Here is a 16,932-nt window from a genome sequence, read left to right on the forward strand (position 1 = left end):
TACAGGAATAAGAAATAACTGTTAAGCTGTTTTACACAAAGATAAATATTTCCTTCTACTCGGTCACCTGGGATCTTTCTTACTATGTACTTCCAAGGCTATGCAAATTTGAGTAGTCAAAATATGTATGTGACAAAATGTGCAAATTCTAGGATTTCCTTTGTTTTCTGTAGGGATTACTTACCCCATACAACACATTAAAAGATTAAGTTTGTAAGGAATGTTATAATTATTTGTCTTCTATTGAGCCTTCCTGAACTCTAGAGTAATTCTCACTTCCATAGTTTCAATATCCTTGTCTTGAGCTGAATCCTGGAAGCTTTTCCCACCTTTAAAGACTTACATATTTGATCTTGCTGGCTTTTGCCTCCACAACAGTGCACACTCATAATGCTCAGATATAGGGAATTTTATATTTCAGGTTGCTATAGCTCTGATTGACATGTCTGAATACAAAACAAAGAACTGTATTTAAAAGACTCCTTCCTATTTCTTAGCTTCTCCTCCTTTGAAGAAAGAGAAGGTTACACATTACAAACCTGCTCAAATGTTGTTATCCCCAAGAGGTTTTCCAATAGTTACCTCATGCTTTGATAGAACTAACTTTGTAATGACAAATAGGACACAAGTAAGATGGTGTAACATCTTCCCCTGCTGAGATAAAAGTGAACACAAATGCTCTCAACGCGAGAACGTGCTTGGGCATTGTGACACCACAGCTGCTTTATGCACATCACAACTAGCTCTGGCCAGGACAAATATCCTCCTTCCAATGGAGTAAGTCAAAGCTGCAAGAAAAAACTGAATTAGTTTGTCTACTAACGAATATTCTTCCAATCTTTTCTCTGCCTTCTTATGAGCTTTAAATACTATAATTTATTGTCGCTTGTCTTTAATCCACACCATAACCATTGTTTAAATCTTGCTTTGCCTCTACACTGAAACTGCTTGTAAATATTTAATTAAAACCTGTTCACTTTCATACCATCAACCTTATTTTGAATCTGAGCACAAGTAGTGTGGAGTGTAATAAGAAACCCAGGCCAAGCCTTAAAAGCATTCTAAATCGCTGAAGTCACTATTTAGTCTAACTTTCCTTTCTCAAAGCAGGAGTGCCAGTTGGCATCTTCTGTACTATGGGTTGTCTTCATACCTTTTTATTGCTCAGTTACCAGTAACTAAAATAATCACAGAACTGCTCCACAGCACAATGCATGGACAGGGCCCTCACTTTAAAATAGGCTCATTCAAGCGACTAACCATAGAAACAAACAGAATTCTTCAAAGTGGTAAAACTTGAGACATTAATCCTACATGGAAACATAAAAGGTCAGCACCAGGAAACCAAGTAATGTTTTCTAGGGAAAAAAAAAAAAAGCGCAACACTGCAGAAAAAGTAGTGTCTCAAATTCAGGTCCTTACACTGCTGTTCCCTTTCCAAATACACTTTTCATGAAAAACCACGAGTCATGAAAAACAGTGTTCCAGTGCTGCTACGTGTGTAAGAGGAACAGAATGGTAGCAATACCACCACCTTCCCACACCTGTAACTTAAAAATTTGCATGACGCACATTCTTAACATTGAGATCTGGAAAGACCTGTCAAGGAGAACGGAGTGGAATAATTCCCCACTCTGCTCCCATTCCTGGGAGAGCCAGTTTGGGTGACTCAGTCCAGACACTATTTATGCCCAATAGATGTTTGACACCTCAACAACTGTAGAATTTCCATGACTTCTTCACACTTTATATTCTGGTGCTCCACTAACTGTACTGGTTTGCCAGCTTTCACTAATGCTTAATTTGTCTCCTTTGTGTCAGCTGAAGGCTGTTACTGACTCTGTTTCTCAGCATTAGGCTGTTCTGTGTTTATCCATTGGTACTATATTCTTTTTTACTTTAGATAAAATCAAGCATCTGTTAAAAGTATGACCTAAACCAGAATTGTATGAGAACAGAACTTTGATGGATCTTTACTTGCCCTCATCTAAACTTTCCACTTGATCAACCTCTTTCTTCAAGGACAATGGTCAATTTTAAATTGAGTTTTACCAGTGACAAGCAAAAAAGGATTACTTCATGTATTTCATAGGATCTACCATATACTGTGAATCCCATAAGACAGCTGCATTTTTTTTTTTTTTTTTTAAACAGTATGATCCGGACTCTCAACATTCCTGCAGAACTGTTCTCAGCTCTTCCCTGGCCTCTACCTGTGGAACTACTTGCCCACATATGGTACCTTGCAACTGTTCTTTGAGGAAGAACACACACTAGTAAACAAGGATGTTTAATTTAGCCTTCTGCACTGAAGTTCCTCTTAAAAAACCCCAGAAAAACAACTTTAAGATATACACCCAGTCAAAGCAGAACACTTTCTACATTCAAGGCAGCTCCACTTTTACCAGTTAAATTCCCACTTCTTGATTAAAGCCAACTTGGACTAAGCAGCAATGCAGCTGAATAAGAAGTTCTGCCCACCTGTTTCTTTGATGTTGACACTACTCTTTCCACACATTCATGGTGAACCAGAACACAGAGTAAGTTTCTTGAAACACATGGTCATAACCAAGGAAAATAACTATGCAGCCAATTTTATAACAGTCAAATTAAAATGAAATAAAAATTTCTCTTTATCACATCTGTAACTGACTTCAAATGCATTCTCCCAATTCTGTTCTTACTGTTTTGAAAAAGCACGCAGAACAAACATGCAAGTGGACTTTATCATTTAATAGAAAAACTGTATTGCTAACAGCACAGCGGTTTCTTAAACAGTTACCAAGTGCTGTTCTAAGAATTACCTTTGCAATTAAAGAGTAGAAACCTAAGTCATAATTTAAAAAAGCATATAATTTTAAAAAAGGCATACATAGCAGTTATTTCAAATTGTACACATCAAGAGAAGCAGCACCATAACTTAACAAGGAACAAATCGTATCCATAATTTAAACAGCTAGGAACAAGTCATTCCATACCAAAAACCTCAAATATTCATATCTGTACCACACTCATTAATACAATTCAGAAAAATGTAAATATCAAAACAAGCACACCCACTTTGTTCCCTTACACTCATTGTTTCATAATGCTATTTTGCAGAGTTCTTTGTAACCTAGCAATGTTGGCATCCAAGGCTGCTAAGCTATTCTTAAAGTCCTCTTCATCTCGAGAAGTAAATGTCGAGAAAGAGGATGCACTCCACTCAGACTTCCCTGATATATCATCAAATGCAAAGGAACTAAAATCAGGTATTTCACTGCCTTTTTTCTGTGAAGTCTCTTTCGGAAATAGCAGCGATACACAAGCATATGTACCAGGCCGAGGTTGGTCTGGTTTGTCTGTGAAGTCTTTTGCAGCTCCACCTGGAGTGCCTTTTGGCCTCATTTGGACTTTGTCTCCTTCTGGCTTCACTTTATTCCCGGTAACTTCAAGCATGTTTTCCATAGTCTTTTTCACACTGTACCCAGCACTTAATTTATCCAGAACAGTTGGATCCTTTGATAGCTCACATCCATTCTGCTGTGTGGAGTTTGAGAGCTCACACTGGTAGTCCAATATCTTACAAGCCCCCCTACTTTGCGGTAGCACACCGGTTCTTTCAGAGATTGGCTGCTGTTTTTTAGAGGCACTGCTAGTCAATGGAATATAAACAGTCTCATCCACCTTGTTTTGGTCATCTAGTAAAGTCCCAGAATCACTAACTGTTTCTGCATCTTGCTTCAGTGAGGTCTGTAGCATTCTGGGAGCTGATGCTCCTCCTTCTGAGAACGTACTGTTTATTTTATTTCCTTCAGCTGCAAACTTTTCATAGGCTAGATTTCGCATTTCTAATTCTCCATTTTTATTTGAGAACTGAAGTTCTGTATCTGTCAAATTATGATCCATTTCTAATTTTTTAAGGTAAGTCATTACTGAAGTACTGCCAGGAAATGGATTAGGTTGCATCTGCTTTTCATGGTCTTCCAAAAGAGACTTTGAGAGACCTTTTTCAGGTTTCAGTCTAACGTTGTCTACTGTGAGGTCAGACAGAAGCTTGGCCATACTGCCCTGCAAGGTTCTGTTAAGATAAGATCAATTAATCAGATTTTAAAATAGTCACTGAAAAAATAGTCAACATAAGATGTATCAAACTGCAGCACACTCATAATACTCTTTCTACATGTTATGTAGTGTAAATGTGAACCAATTCCAAGTTTCCTGAATTTCTTTTTTCAGCTCAGCTTAATGTGCCTGTAAGGTAACTAGAACAGCACAACCCAATGAAGTTCTTGAGATTATTCCTGATTTACCTGCTTTGAGTACTACAAAATGAAATAAACTGATATCAAGAAACTGTTACAAAACATATAGAAACAGTTACCAAAACAAGTGAGAATTTTTTTCTGAATTATTCTTCTCATTGCATCTAAACAAAACAATGTAATAAACAACTCTTCTCATTTTCTGCTTTGTACATCAAAAGAAATGAAGGTTTAAATGCTCATGTATATAGCATACACATATACACATGTAATAAGACATAATTATACTACCATCTGGTGGTCAGTATAGTAGTCATAGAAGTATGTGATGTGTCTAAATGTCTCTTAAAGAATCTGAAGCGTTGATTAAAAATATTCTGACATTCCAATCAGTATCAACTATAAAGACAGACAACGGCTTAACTTCCTGTGCACACCGTGTCCAAACAAATTTATGTACATAATACTTTGCACGTGCAAAAAGCTATTTAAGTCTCCCAACTTGTCACTATATTCATCATAAAAGATCATGATGAAATACATTCACAGTAGTAGTTTTAAAAAATTGTGAGTAACACCACGTTCATTCAGTGATCCAAGAACTCCCACATTTACCCCTAACTAATATCTGGGCATAATCTACTTCAAATGCGTGTACAATTAAAGAAAGGGCTGCTCACTCCAACAGGAAGAGCTTGCCATGAAGACATCTTGCAAGTTCTTCTCAAAACAGACCAACTTGGGAGGAAGGGAGTGAGGGAGGGAGAAAATCCCTCCTTAATTCAGGTTAAGAGTTAGTTTCCAAATTCTATGGCTTCAAGGGAAATATCAGTAGGTTTTCAGGTCCATGCACTTCCCATGGAGCTCCTTATCGGCAGGTCTGCTATTAAAACGTCGCAGAAGTTACAGCAGATACTAATGGCATTTTACAACAGAACATAACTCATGGAGCACGACAACTCTTTTAATGAAAGTATAGCACCACTATAGTAAAAGAAACTACAAAGAGAAGTTTTAGCCTACATGACTTCCTATCACCAAGATACTAAGACTACAGTAATTCAAAGTATGAATTAAAAAAAAGAGAAGAGTGATGTCAAGAGGCAAAAAAACAACTTAGCCAAGAGTACCTGGTTAATTCACGCAGTCTGTTAACTTCTGTATCACGCTGACGTAACGTTATGCCCAAAATCTTATTTTCTTTCTCTGAAGCTTCCAGCTTAAACTGAAGGCTCTTCACATGTGCTAATGCCTCTTCCACTTCTAAAACACCAAAAAGAATCTACCTACTTAAGTTTTAAAACACTAAATGAAGAATAAGCAAATTCAAAACACATACCGATCTTGAGCTTGGTGGAATGAATGTCATAATGCTGTTTGTTTTCAAGCAATTCTTCTTCTTTATCTTGAATACTTTTTGCAAGACATTTATTTTCTTCTTTCTGACTTTCTATTATTTTAAGTAGTTCTTCATTTTTAGCCTGCAGTGACTCAAGGCCTTTCAGTGATTCCTTCAATTGACTCTGGAGCATCATATTCAAGGACTGCAAAGAAACTACTACCAAAAGTAAAACATAAAAAGTTTGTGTTTTGTGTGGTACAGTTTACATTTCTAAATCAAACGAAGTTTTTAGAAAATCTTGGTAATATGAATTTTGCTTACAGATAGAAGTGGGTTTTGAGGCAGCAAGATAAAACTCAAGCTGTTTTCTTAATTATCTAATGTCATCTTCATTTTAAGATGCACATAAGGAAAAATAATCTTGGCAGCTGAAGAGCTGAGTCTCACTATGTGGAGTCCAAACAGGTACAACAATCCATGCAAATGTAGTTGTACGATTAGACCCACAACACCTAGTTCGGTTGCCACTAAAGGCCACAATATGTACTGGTTTTATTTATCTATCTGTATCTTTATATGTCTGTACCTATTTAAATAAAGCTTGAAGAAAAATGCCCCTAACAAATGTAATTCTCTATTAGTACTTTACATTCGTAGTTGCAGCTCTGTCCAGATGTCTTCTCACTTCTTTCTCGTTCCCCGAGTTGCTGGTTTAATACTCTTAGTCTCCTAAATGTGAATTATGAAAAAGCACAAATTCAGGAAGTCCAGAATAAGTTCAAAACCATTGCATTTTAAGTTAGTTAGGTAAGAAGATGCTACCGAGAATTAAATGTCACAGAATGTTTCAGAAATATAAAAAAGTTTTACTAACGCATTTTTCTTGCATTCCTGTATTTCCTCAACATAAAAGATCCTCTGCAAATTCTGGTAAATATCCTTCCCTCTGTTCTGAAGTTATGAAGTGCTACCCAGTTATGTATTTGAGAGCTCCTCTGAAATAAGAGCCATTTTTGCATTTTAGAATACACTATAAGAAGAATATAAGCAGGCTAACTATGTTGATACTGCAGTTTTCAGAAAGATATATCGATCCCACCTAGATAAAGGCCCAATCATGATGTAACTGATGCTGCTAAAACATCAATGTTAACTGAAGTCCGGTTGTTATTTAAACCATGTAGTCTTATGAACACACCTTCTAATATATAAATACTGCACAAAAAAGAATGAAAGTGCTGTAACACTGACACCATAATAATCATAAAATATACGATTTAGAGCAGACCAGTTAAAAATGCTTTAGGCACGTTTGCACTACATACAGAATCACTGATGAGTTACAAACCTACGCAGCTGGGCATTTTCACTTCTGAGAGGCTGTAACGCCAGTGCTATTTCAGTTTGTATGTTCATACTTCCCACTACAGCTGGGAGCAATGATACGCAGTCTTCTATTTCACTCATCAACCTCAACATTTCTGAATCATCTGCAAGATGTGAGGGGAAAAAAAGACCCCATAAACACATAAACCTGTAATAAGACAGTAATATTTTATATGCAATTAATCAATCTACAAAGCGATCTAATAGTATCTACTTTTTTTTCAATAAAACCTCATATTTATTCTAGCTATATTTATTTATTTAAAATTTTTAAGCTTGACTATGAAAACTTTGCTTTGGGTTCTTCATAAATCACAACCCACCATCTCTTGAGTGACTTTGGTGGGATTGCTGTTACAATCTGTCTACACTGGTCCTCTTCTCAGGGGAAAACATTGTATATGAAATAAGAATAATCTTTATCCTGACTGTTACTATAATGTTAAAATACTCCAAAATATAATTTAATACTTATCCAGAGCAAAACATGAAGCTATTAAAATTGTGGAAAACCACTCTCAGATGTCACGTATCACCTGACACACACAACTCCAAGAAACTGAAGTGCTCAAGCACTTAACACAGCTCTTGTGTTATTTACATGTAAGTGCTCCGCTGCACAATGAAAACGTCCTCACCCTGATCTGTTATGAGTGCTCTGAGCTGTCCCAGAAGATATTTTACAGTCGTAACTTTATGGGCTCCTTCTTCAGGACTTTCTTTTCTAGATTTTATAACTTTCTTCACGAAACTTGTCTTACAACTTGTATCTCTCACTGGGGCTATGTCAAGTCCATTCAGTTCATCTTCCTCACTGACAGTGTCCTCAGTGTGTTCTTCAGCAGAATCCTCCTCCTTGTTACTTGAATCATTGTGTTTTGCTGTACAATGACGACAGTGCTTCTGATCAGCCCTGCCGTTCATCATTTCATGTGACTGTAACAGGGCCAGATGAGCTTGTATACATCTTATCAAATCTGCTTCTTTTATCTGTTGCTCATGGTTTGGGGTCATGTCTCTGCCAGAAGACGATGGGATGAACGTAGGCACTGCAGAGTTACTTGATGCACCTGATGCTATACAAGGGATTGCACCAGGAAGAGCAGTGGCAGGTTGCATTTGTGCAGCAGTAGCGGGAGTAGCAGAAACTACCGGGCAAACCACAGGTCCTCCCATCTCTGGCACATGTTCATGGCCACTGTCTACAGGAACATCCTGCATAAAGAATATTAATATTAAACAAAAAGTTAACATGATTTTTTTTTAATCTTAAAAAGCCCCTCGTCTAACTTAATGATCAAGTAGTCTTGATCATTCCTTGCAAATTATAAAAGCAACTACAACTCATTAATTGCATAATTTTCCAGTATATTAAGGAGTCATTAAAATGTAAATCTGGTTTAGATTACCTTTATCTTAAATATTATTGGCAACATTAAAGCACAGTTCTTTTTCCGCTGTTCTGTAAAGAAAAAACCTCAGCAGTGTTTTGGATTTTTTTTTCGTTATGAACATTCATTCCTTGAATCAAACCAGAACAGGGAAGACAAAAATAAAAACAGACAACACTGTTACCTTTCAATATTTTAAGCAGATTAATTTCTTAAAATTCAAGGATAACACTAACTATACATGGACTGTCTGCAGATGGAAGGTAAGTCTACAGTCTTAGTTTCAAGGTGCAAGCCCTTTACCACATTTCCCAAGGTGGCAGTTGGTACCCTCCATCAGCTCTATTCTATACCTTGCAATACACAAGTATTTTAAAATGTGGCTCGAAGATAATACACAGTATCTCAAGAAATAATTTGATCATTGGCAGGCAAAAGCTACATATGAGCCATGATTTCTTTTATCAGGACTTGGTTAATAATCCTTACGAGCATTACTGAGAATGGAATTATTAACAGTAATGAATAATTTCATGCACGTTCCATGTTTGCTGTCCATTACAGAATTCACCATGCAGAAACAAGCAGCCAGTTGAAATGCCTCTAATTTTGTTTTTTGATGTCTAAATGTCTAAATAAAATGTATTTTAAAGAGCAGTATTTTGTCTCATTATTTCTTCTGTTCATCACTAAAGTTGAAATACGCGATTTTTTTTTCTTTAAGGAAATTTACATAAACCCAAGAAAGCCCCCACACTTTAATAAATGTATCAATAAATAAGCTGTGATAATTTAAAACATTTATTAATAGTCGGAATCAAACTTTTACTTACTGACTGAGTAGATAAGGGATTAGCTGACTGCTGCTGGGACAGAGCTGGTGTGGAGGTGGGCAATCGATAATTACAAGCTGTAACATTTTGACATCCTAAAAAAAAAAAAAAGCAACACTCATAGATCAGGCTAATTTCAGGCAAAACTCATACTGTAAAATAACAAGCTCTGCATTAATAGTTCCACTAACCATGATTTGAGGTAGAAAAAGGAGTTACAGTAGGAATTTCATTCCTGTTCTGTGGTGGTTGGCCAGTTATCAAAGCCATCTGGGTTTGCACATGCTTGCACAGTTTCTGATGCATCACAGGAGAGTGCTGAGTGCAAGGGACATCAATTGGTTGAACCATCTGATTCTGTGCTGCACTGGAAAGTTCGTTCTCAATAGAAAGTGCAGTGGATGAGGCAAGTTTTCTATTTGAAATTGGCACTATAGAGAAAGAAGGAACAAAAAACCCAGCTGAAGCTGCCTGTCTTTTCAATCGCACAAACTCATTGCATTGTCAGGCAGACTCTGGCAGATTACTTTGAAAAAGAAAACGAAAAGATCATTTAAAAAAGAAATTGAGAAGATCCTACAGTCTAAGATTCCAGTCAGATTTTTACTCACCATAAAATCAATCCATTACCTTTTTCTTCCAGACAGAGCAACCTAACCCAGTTGGACAAACAGCTGTCCGTGAAGGAAGCACAGAGATTAAATTTGACAGAAGGCCAGTCCTAAAACACAATTAATAAAATCTCTGCCTAGCTGCTTCCTAAGCTTTTACACCATTTGGAAAAATCCATACGAGAGCACTCTCCAAACCTAATTTTTTTATGTTGGGTATAATTAAAACTCCATATTTTTACAGTGCTGGAAAGATACCAGCTACGTACTCACCTTCTACAACTCACAAAATAGGCATTCTGCTACATTGGTTTTATAATATCATAATATCATTCTCCTCCACACTTCCTACCAGTTAAACTTGATGTAAACACATTTGTAAACACACTCAACTTTCTTCCTCGTACAAAAACCTCAAACATTCGTGAATTTTAGTAACTGTTCAGTAAACACTTAAGTTGTTTAAAAGGCAATGAGGAATGACTACATCCTTCTGCAGATCCAGCCCTGGTTCAACTTCTAGCAAATTACAACAAATATCTGAAACCTTGTTGTATGTCCTCAATAAGTTGCAGAGTCTCTCAATGTTGTTTTAGAAAAAAGCAAGCCCAAGAAAGCCCGCTTACCAATTTCTTTTCGGACATGGGCAGGAGTAATGTTTCTTTTCAACCCTTTCTTCTTAGAAGTATTTCCTTTGGTCAGCAAAGGCTTGGAAGTAATTTTAACAGAAGTTGTTTTCCCAGGTTGTTTATGGGTAGTCTCCCTTCCTAGTATTAGTCAAAAGATAAACTAGTCAACAAAAGAAAACAAAACAGTCCTACAAAAACTAAAAATCTAACTTCAATTTTCAATAGGTACAACCTGTAGCCTCATTTTGTAAGATATTCTTCAGTAAAGCTGCACAACGGTCAAGTCCATTATGAAGAGTATCAACCTGCACAAAGAATACTGTGGTCAGAAAATACTGGGGTTCTTTTAGTACACCAAGATATTATTTTAGAGGAGAGTGTTCCCCACTCTGTCATCCGAAAAAAGAAAAACTGATAACCAGCAAAAACATGTAATTTTCAATGTTTTACTTTGCAATTACATAGAAGTTTGCAAAACACATAAATTGTGTTGTTGCACATGTGTCTATTTGCTGGATTTCGTTTGGTAATTGCAAGTGTATGGTTTTTATTTTTATTTCCACGTAGAGTTAAGCTATCATCTACAGCCTGTTTCTACTTTGGAGATAATTGACTCAGCACTACACAGAAAACAGCGCTGCAGCACTGACTCCAAACAACTCACTCTTTTTGACACAAAACCTAACAAATATGGCTATACTTCTGCCAGGGCCAGCCCTTGTCCATAAACAGCACAGCTGCACTTGCAAAATATATTCTGTGCCTTCATGACATTTGCAAGAGACAAACTCACTGCACACAAAGCCAACCTGCATGTATCTGCAAGATGCATTACAGACACTCTTGCTAGCTTTGCTATTTCTAGTCAAGATGCAGCAGTATCTAAATTAACCTGGTTCTGTTCTATTGTTCAAGATATTCCAATTTTCCTTCTCCTTAGATAAAATAGATGACTGTACTAAAAATTAATTTAATTACCTGATCCTCAGAGTCAGTGGAATAGAGAGAGTATCCAGACTCCACATCAGAATGACAACCTTTTCTTAAGCCAAACCTGAAAAAGTCAAAATTTACCATTCACACTACCTCCTTAATATACAACAAAAACAAAAAAATACTTTTATTTAATAATAGCAAACTAAAGTTAACTTCATCAAGAAACAAAATATTTTTCTCTTTCTGAAAACTTTGCATTGCTGCAACAAACACGTTTAGCAGATATTATCAGCTTAAATCAAAGAAGAATTCAGTCTTTACTCAACAGTCTTATGTATGGCTAGTAACTATAAAAATTCAACCTTTTATTAATAAAACACACAGACAGAATCAACCCTGTATTTCTACAGTCAAAATTTCTATTCAGTTTGTGCCTGTCTGCTCACAGGCTGCTTAGAACTTGGCCATACTGCCTTTTAACTAAAAACATTTTCTGATATATACAAAGCATTTTTGGCTAGTTGTGAGGTATAAGTATAAGGTTCCCAAACTCTTACACATACATTCAATCTTAGATAGTATTCATAATTAAGGTCTTACTGTTTCCTTCCATTTGTTAATTTAGCTGCTCCTGTTAGCCTTCCAGAAGACAGTACCTGTTGATTACAGACATATACTTTGATTTTCATGAAGTACTTTCACAACATAACTGAAGAGTACCATTGCCCACTAATTCCAAGAACTTTTGCTGAGGCAAATCAGTTAATTTACAGGTCTCAGACCAAGGAGGGGGGCTCACTGCCACCACTAGGGCCTGAATCTTGTAGCTGTCATTTCACAAAACACGCCTTTACCACAGGAAGCGTCATTAATTCCCGCAGCATTCTACAGATACAGCAATTCACTTAACGACACGGCCAAGGGCTGACATACAGACATACCCTCCAGGCTGCAGCCAAGCCATATAAATACACACCTGAACTGTGAGGATTTTAAAAGCTACAGTTGCTGGTCAAACCACAGATACACCAAGGTGGAAGAACCGTTGAATGGAAAGACTGCTGCAGCGCCCCTCACCGACACACGTAAACTCGCTGGGGCCCTGAGGAAGGGTGGCTGGGCCCTGAGGAAGGGTGGCTGGGCCCTGAGGAAGGGTGGCTGGGCCAAGCACAGGAAGCAAAGGCGCTCAGCGCCAGAAGGCCCAACTCCCCCTCAGGAGTCCTTATGCGGACCGCCCAGCTCCGCACCCGGCGGGGACACCCCCTCTCCCCCAGGCACACCAGGGGCCTAATGAGGCACCAAAAGAGAGAGCTGAGACCCGACTGCAGACAAGAGAGACCCCCGAGACCCCCGCACGCACCTTGCAGGGCCGCGGAGCGCCCGCCCTGGCCATGGCCTCAGCCCCACCTGCCGTCCCGCTCTGCCCCGCGCCGACCAATCCCGAGCCTGCTTGGCTGATGGACGGGACGGCCGTTACGGGAGGGGCGGGGCTAACGCCCCCTGGCCCGCCCCCGCGCGCCGGCGGCAGCTGGCGCGGGAAGGGGAAGGAGCGGCGTTGCTAAGCGCGGTTGGGGATTGGCGGAGAATGAGAGCGGGGAGCCAATCGGAGGAGGGAGGGGCATGGGCGGGGCTAATGTGGGTCGTGAGGCCGGCAGCCGTTGCAGCCGTTGCAGCCGTGGCTTTTGTCAGGGGCGGTCGTTTCTCTTCAGAGCTCCACGGCCGCCCCTCGCCGAGCAGCCCCGGCACCTGCCTCTCCATTTAATAAAGAAAAATAAAAATCACCTCACATAGCGGCGTCTTCCCGTTTAGGAGCAGGCACTGTAGGGTAGGGGCTCTGTGCACTCATAAAATAGATGGAAAAACGGGCCTTGCAGATGGGTGGGCCCCCTGAAGGAGAGCTCGGGCATCCGCCTGTGGGGCTGTTCATAAAACTGCCTCACGGGCTGTGCTTGCCTGAGCAGCCCGTGTCCTGCAGGTCCTCAGGGACGCAAATGGTAAAACCTAAGCATGATCAAGCACAAGCACAAACCAATATTAAGCTTTCCTCTGAATGGGTTACAATCAGAAACTTGTGTGGACTTAACAAGAGAGTGTTTCACAAAATCCGGAGCTTTTTATGAGACAAACAGGCCAAGGATATAAATGATAACTGATTATTGTTTAAGACTGTGTTGGTAGGTGTCCAAGCCCCCATGAATCTACAGTTAACGAATAAAGCTACAACTTGGCTAACAGAAAGAGAATTAACCACTTTTTTGTCTGTCCACCTATCCTCCAATCCACGTATAACAGACAGAAAAGAGGATAAGGGATGTCTTGATCTCACTAAGAATACTGAGGAAGCAGAAATTGAGATATGTAATGAGTAGTTTAAGCTGGATGCTATGGACCCTAGAACTGTGGTCCAACTTTAAAATAGGTTTGAAAATAGTCTACAAAGGCTTATACTCAATTTTCAATGTCTCAGTCAAAGAGATGCTTTCGTTCAATTGTATTTATTGAAAGCTGCCACAGGAGTCACTGCATGGAAGACCCATGATCTCTGTGTTTTAAAAGGCCTGTCAACAGATTTTGATTTTGTGATGTATTTGGAATTAATGGGTGTATAAGCTGTGAATTTCCTCTAAATATGTAAATATAGTGGGAAAAATCAAAAGAACTTAGCTTTGGCCTCTGCGCCCACATTTAAGTGAAACATCTTATATAAAGCACATTAAATGCTCTTCAACTTGAGAAGTTCTGACAAGGACAAGATCATAAAGATATCGAAAAAAGGGTGTTGTAGGAAACATCACTGAGATTCAAGTTGTTTTGACCTTTCTAGGCTGATGGTATTTTCAGTAACAAGCCAGGTTTTTCAGAAACCTGATGACATAATGCTCCACAAAGTACTTGTGCATGAGCTTTAACTCCCACAAGATGGCACCATGTGAACATACAAGAATAAGAACTGCATTTAAACCAAAATCTGATTCCCTAATTCCTTAAGATAAATCAATGCACATCTTTGTTTAAGTAACATTAGGACAATTCCACTGGTATTTCATGGAATCTTTGTCCATACTTGTCTTTTCAGGAAATTCTACTGACAGGAATAATACCTTATTAGTGAAAGTGTATGTATGAAAATAGTAATTTTGGGCTAAAACTTCATGGGACTATTTATTTATTGCTCTACTATGTATAAAATATACCATGACATCAAAATGATCTTTAAAAACACGTAGGCTATTTTCACAGTATGTAAGTGTAATAAAATCTAGAATCCAATGGCTTTAGGGGAAGAAAAATAACAACAGGTGAATTTCTCAGAACACTTATCATTTTAATTCTACATTAGAAAAACAAATTAACCAAGAGAAGAACATCAAATAAAATATTTAAAGAGATTTGTCTCTAGTTAGTGTGTTTTTCCAGATTTCCCATGAGGCAGGTTTCGGAATTAATACTAGTGGTGACAGTATTGAAGACAAGAGTCAATGAAGTTTGTCCCACCAAGGTTAAATCTTGTACTGTTTTTGGTTTAGGAGCAGATTCATAGATAAGTTATAATATCTGAGAGACTTTTAAAATAGTAAACTTCCATTGCACACACACAATAGAGCTTTATCCACAAATTTCTGCTCGAAGCTTTAACTTCCATTTGGGCTGTACCAGATAATTCAGATGACCTCACGAGGACCCTTGCAAGCTAAATGGTTCTGTTATTCTGATTCAGAATTTTTTTCTTCCACTTTTTTCCTTCAAGTCGCCTCTTACGTCAGTGTAATCTATTGCCTTGCTCACATCCATGGCCTAATATAATCTAAATTAAAGCTTTGAGCTAGAAAATAAAGTCACTTATACCAATATAACTGGTGCTCTACTGATCCTCGAAATGGCCCCAGGTATGAATTATGGAAATATACAGACTTCAGTATGTAAATGCTTGCCCAGCACTGGTATTTGGGATGAGAGAAAGGGAGGTCTTTCCTAAAATCTGCAAGTGAATCCATCACACCAGTACATCTAACTAGCCATGGCAGCTCAGTAACCTGGTTGTCTTCCACTGATAATAGAAAATCACAAATGCATTTTCATTTCTCTATTAAATGGCTAAAAGAATTTAAGAAGCAACACATTTAAGTGCTGTGAGAAATACCTAGGTACTTTTCTGAATCCATAGTGAAGTCTGTGACAGCATTTGCTGGGTTGTCAGCATTCACTGACAGGCTTTTACATTCCAGTTTCTTGAGGTTATGCAAGAAGACTGTGATCTGCTCCCCATATGATTTGGCTATCCAGTGCCACTAGATCCAAAACCACTACCTGCCCTTTGGTTTTCTCAGTAACTGAAAACATATGTTAATGTACTAAGTTTCTCCCATATTCTTGGGTTTCTTTGACAGAGATAGTCTGGTTATTAGGTAGTGGTGAAAAGATGTTGACCTGTTTCCTTTGACACAGGAAGTTTGCTCCAGTCATCCACATTAACTGTACAAAATCCGAGTGAGTGAGGAATTGCAAGACAAAACCAGGATACTTTAAATCAGTCATGTGTGCTGAGTGACATGGCAAATAAAGGAACTCTTTTGGGTTTACCCTTACAGCTACAGCATAGCGCTGCAGAAATGGCTTTAGCAAATTGATAGATGAAGCTTACAACCTTTATCCCTGTCCTTCCAGCTGTTTGCTCCAATGCTTAATCTGTTGCGAATTGTCTGGAAACGAAAAAGCTGGAAAAGAGCCTACTATGAGTATTCTTGCTCCACTGATCCCCGAAAGAATATAGTTAAAGTAATTCCCTTATTCCTAAAAAAGATTCCCTCCTGACTTTGAAAACAGTAGCTGGTTAAAATGTGATTAGTCGCTCTCCTTTTTCAACATAAACATTAAGCCAAGATCACAACATACAGCATATTCATCCAGGACAACATGAAAGTATGAATAAACTTACAACTCCAACCAGTTTACATGCCAGGGCTAAAAACTTTAGCCACTCGGTTTCTTCAGTAAATTGTCCAATATTCATTACATGTGCAAATAAGTGTTCTGGGACATTCAGTGCCTCCCCCAAGTGATCCAGTCAACCTACTTGCATTATAGCTCTGCTTTCCACCTGGAGATAAGCATAAATGAAAAGTGCATCATGGGCAAATGCACGCTATTTTGCCTTCATTCAGAGGAAGACAAAGTGTTCTGTAATCCAATATCACACCCAAAACACGTGAACTGGTCTCGACCCAGGCTTCTCCTCTTGAAGTGTGCTGTGATGATTAGGGGCTAGATACGTAGCATCAGTGAGCATCAGTGACTAACTGGATGCCTAAAGCACACATTTTGTGGGTACGGTTAAGAAAGATTTTAGCAAAAACACTCCGTAAGTAAAATGGGAAGAAAAAGCAGAAGCACATAATGATTACAAGTTATAAAAATATGGGTAAAATTAACAGTGCGAGTACAGGAAATAATTACTTCTGTAACATCTGGAAGGATGTTAATTTTACTGAAGTGTGGCCTGAATATAATTTTAAATTTGTTAGTGGACGTTAACTCATGTGCATTCTTTCTTTGGCAACGG

General features: G+C 38.4%; 1 protein-coding gene across 3 annotated transcripts; it reads right to left on the minus strand.

Moving 5' to 3' along the window:
- Positions 1–2,789: 2,789 nt before the first annotated feature.
- Positions 2,790–12,781, minus strand: CCDC14 (coiled-coil domain containing 14). Of its 3 annotated transcripts, none has more exons than XM_065637761.1 (13): positions 12,733–12,781; positions 11,973–12,028; positions 11,415–11,490; positions 10,669–10,741; positions 10,434–10,574; positions 9,388–9,627; positions 9,197–9,291; positions 7,611–8,187; positions 6,935–7,076; positions 6,236–6,315; positions 5,584–5,799; positions 5,375–5,507; positions 2,790–4,060 (listed from the first exon to the last, which is right to left on the minus strand). In XM_065637761.1, exons 1-13 carry the CDS (start codon positions 12,763–12,765, stop codon positions 3,076–3,078), a joined length of 2,847 nt encoding a protein of 948 aa, XP_065493833.1. In that variant the 5' UTR covers positions 12,766–12,781; the 3' UTR covers positions 2,790–3,075. The 3 variants fall into 3 exon arrangements, with proteins under 3 accessions (XP_065493833.1, XP_065493834.1, XP_065493832.1); XM_065637762.1 differs by having other exon boundaries at positions 5,375–5,504; positions 5,584–5,802; XM_065637760.1 differs by having other exon boundaries at positions 5,584–5,802.
- Between the last annotated feature and the right edge of the window lie 4,151 nt (positions 12,782–16,932).

Source organism: Caloenas nicobarica, chromosome 6 (assembly GCF_036013445.1).
Source record: "Caloenas nicobarica isolate bCalNic1 chromosome 6, bCalNic1.hap1, whole genome shotgun sequence".
Taxonomy (NCBI): domain Eukaryota; kingdom Metazoa; phylum Chordata; class Aves; order Columbiformes; family Columbidae; genus Caloenas; species Caloenas nicobarica.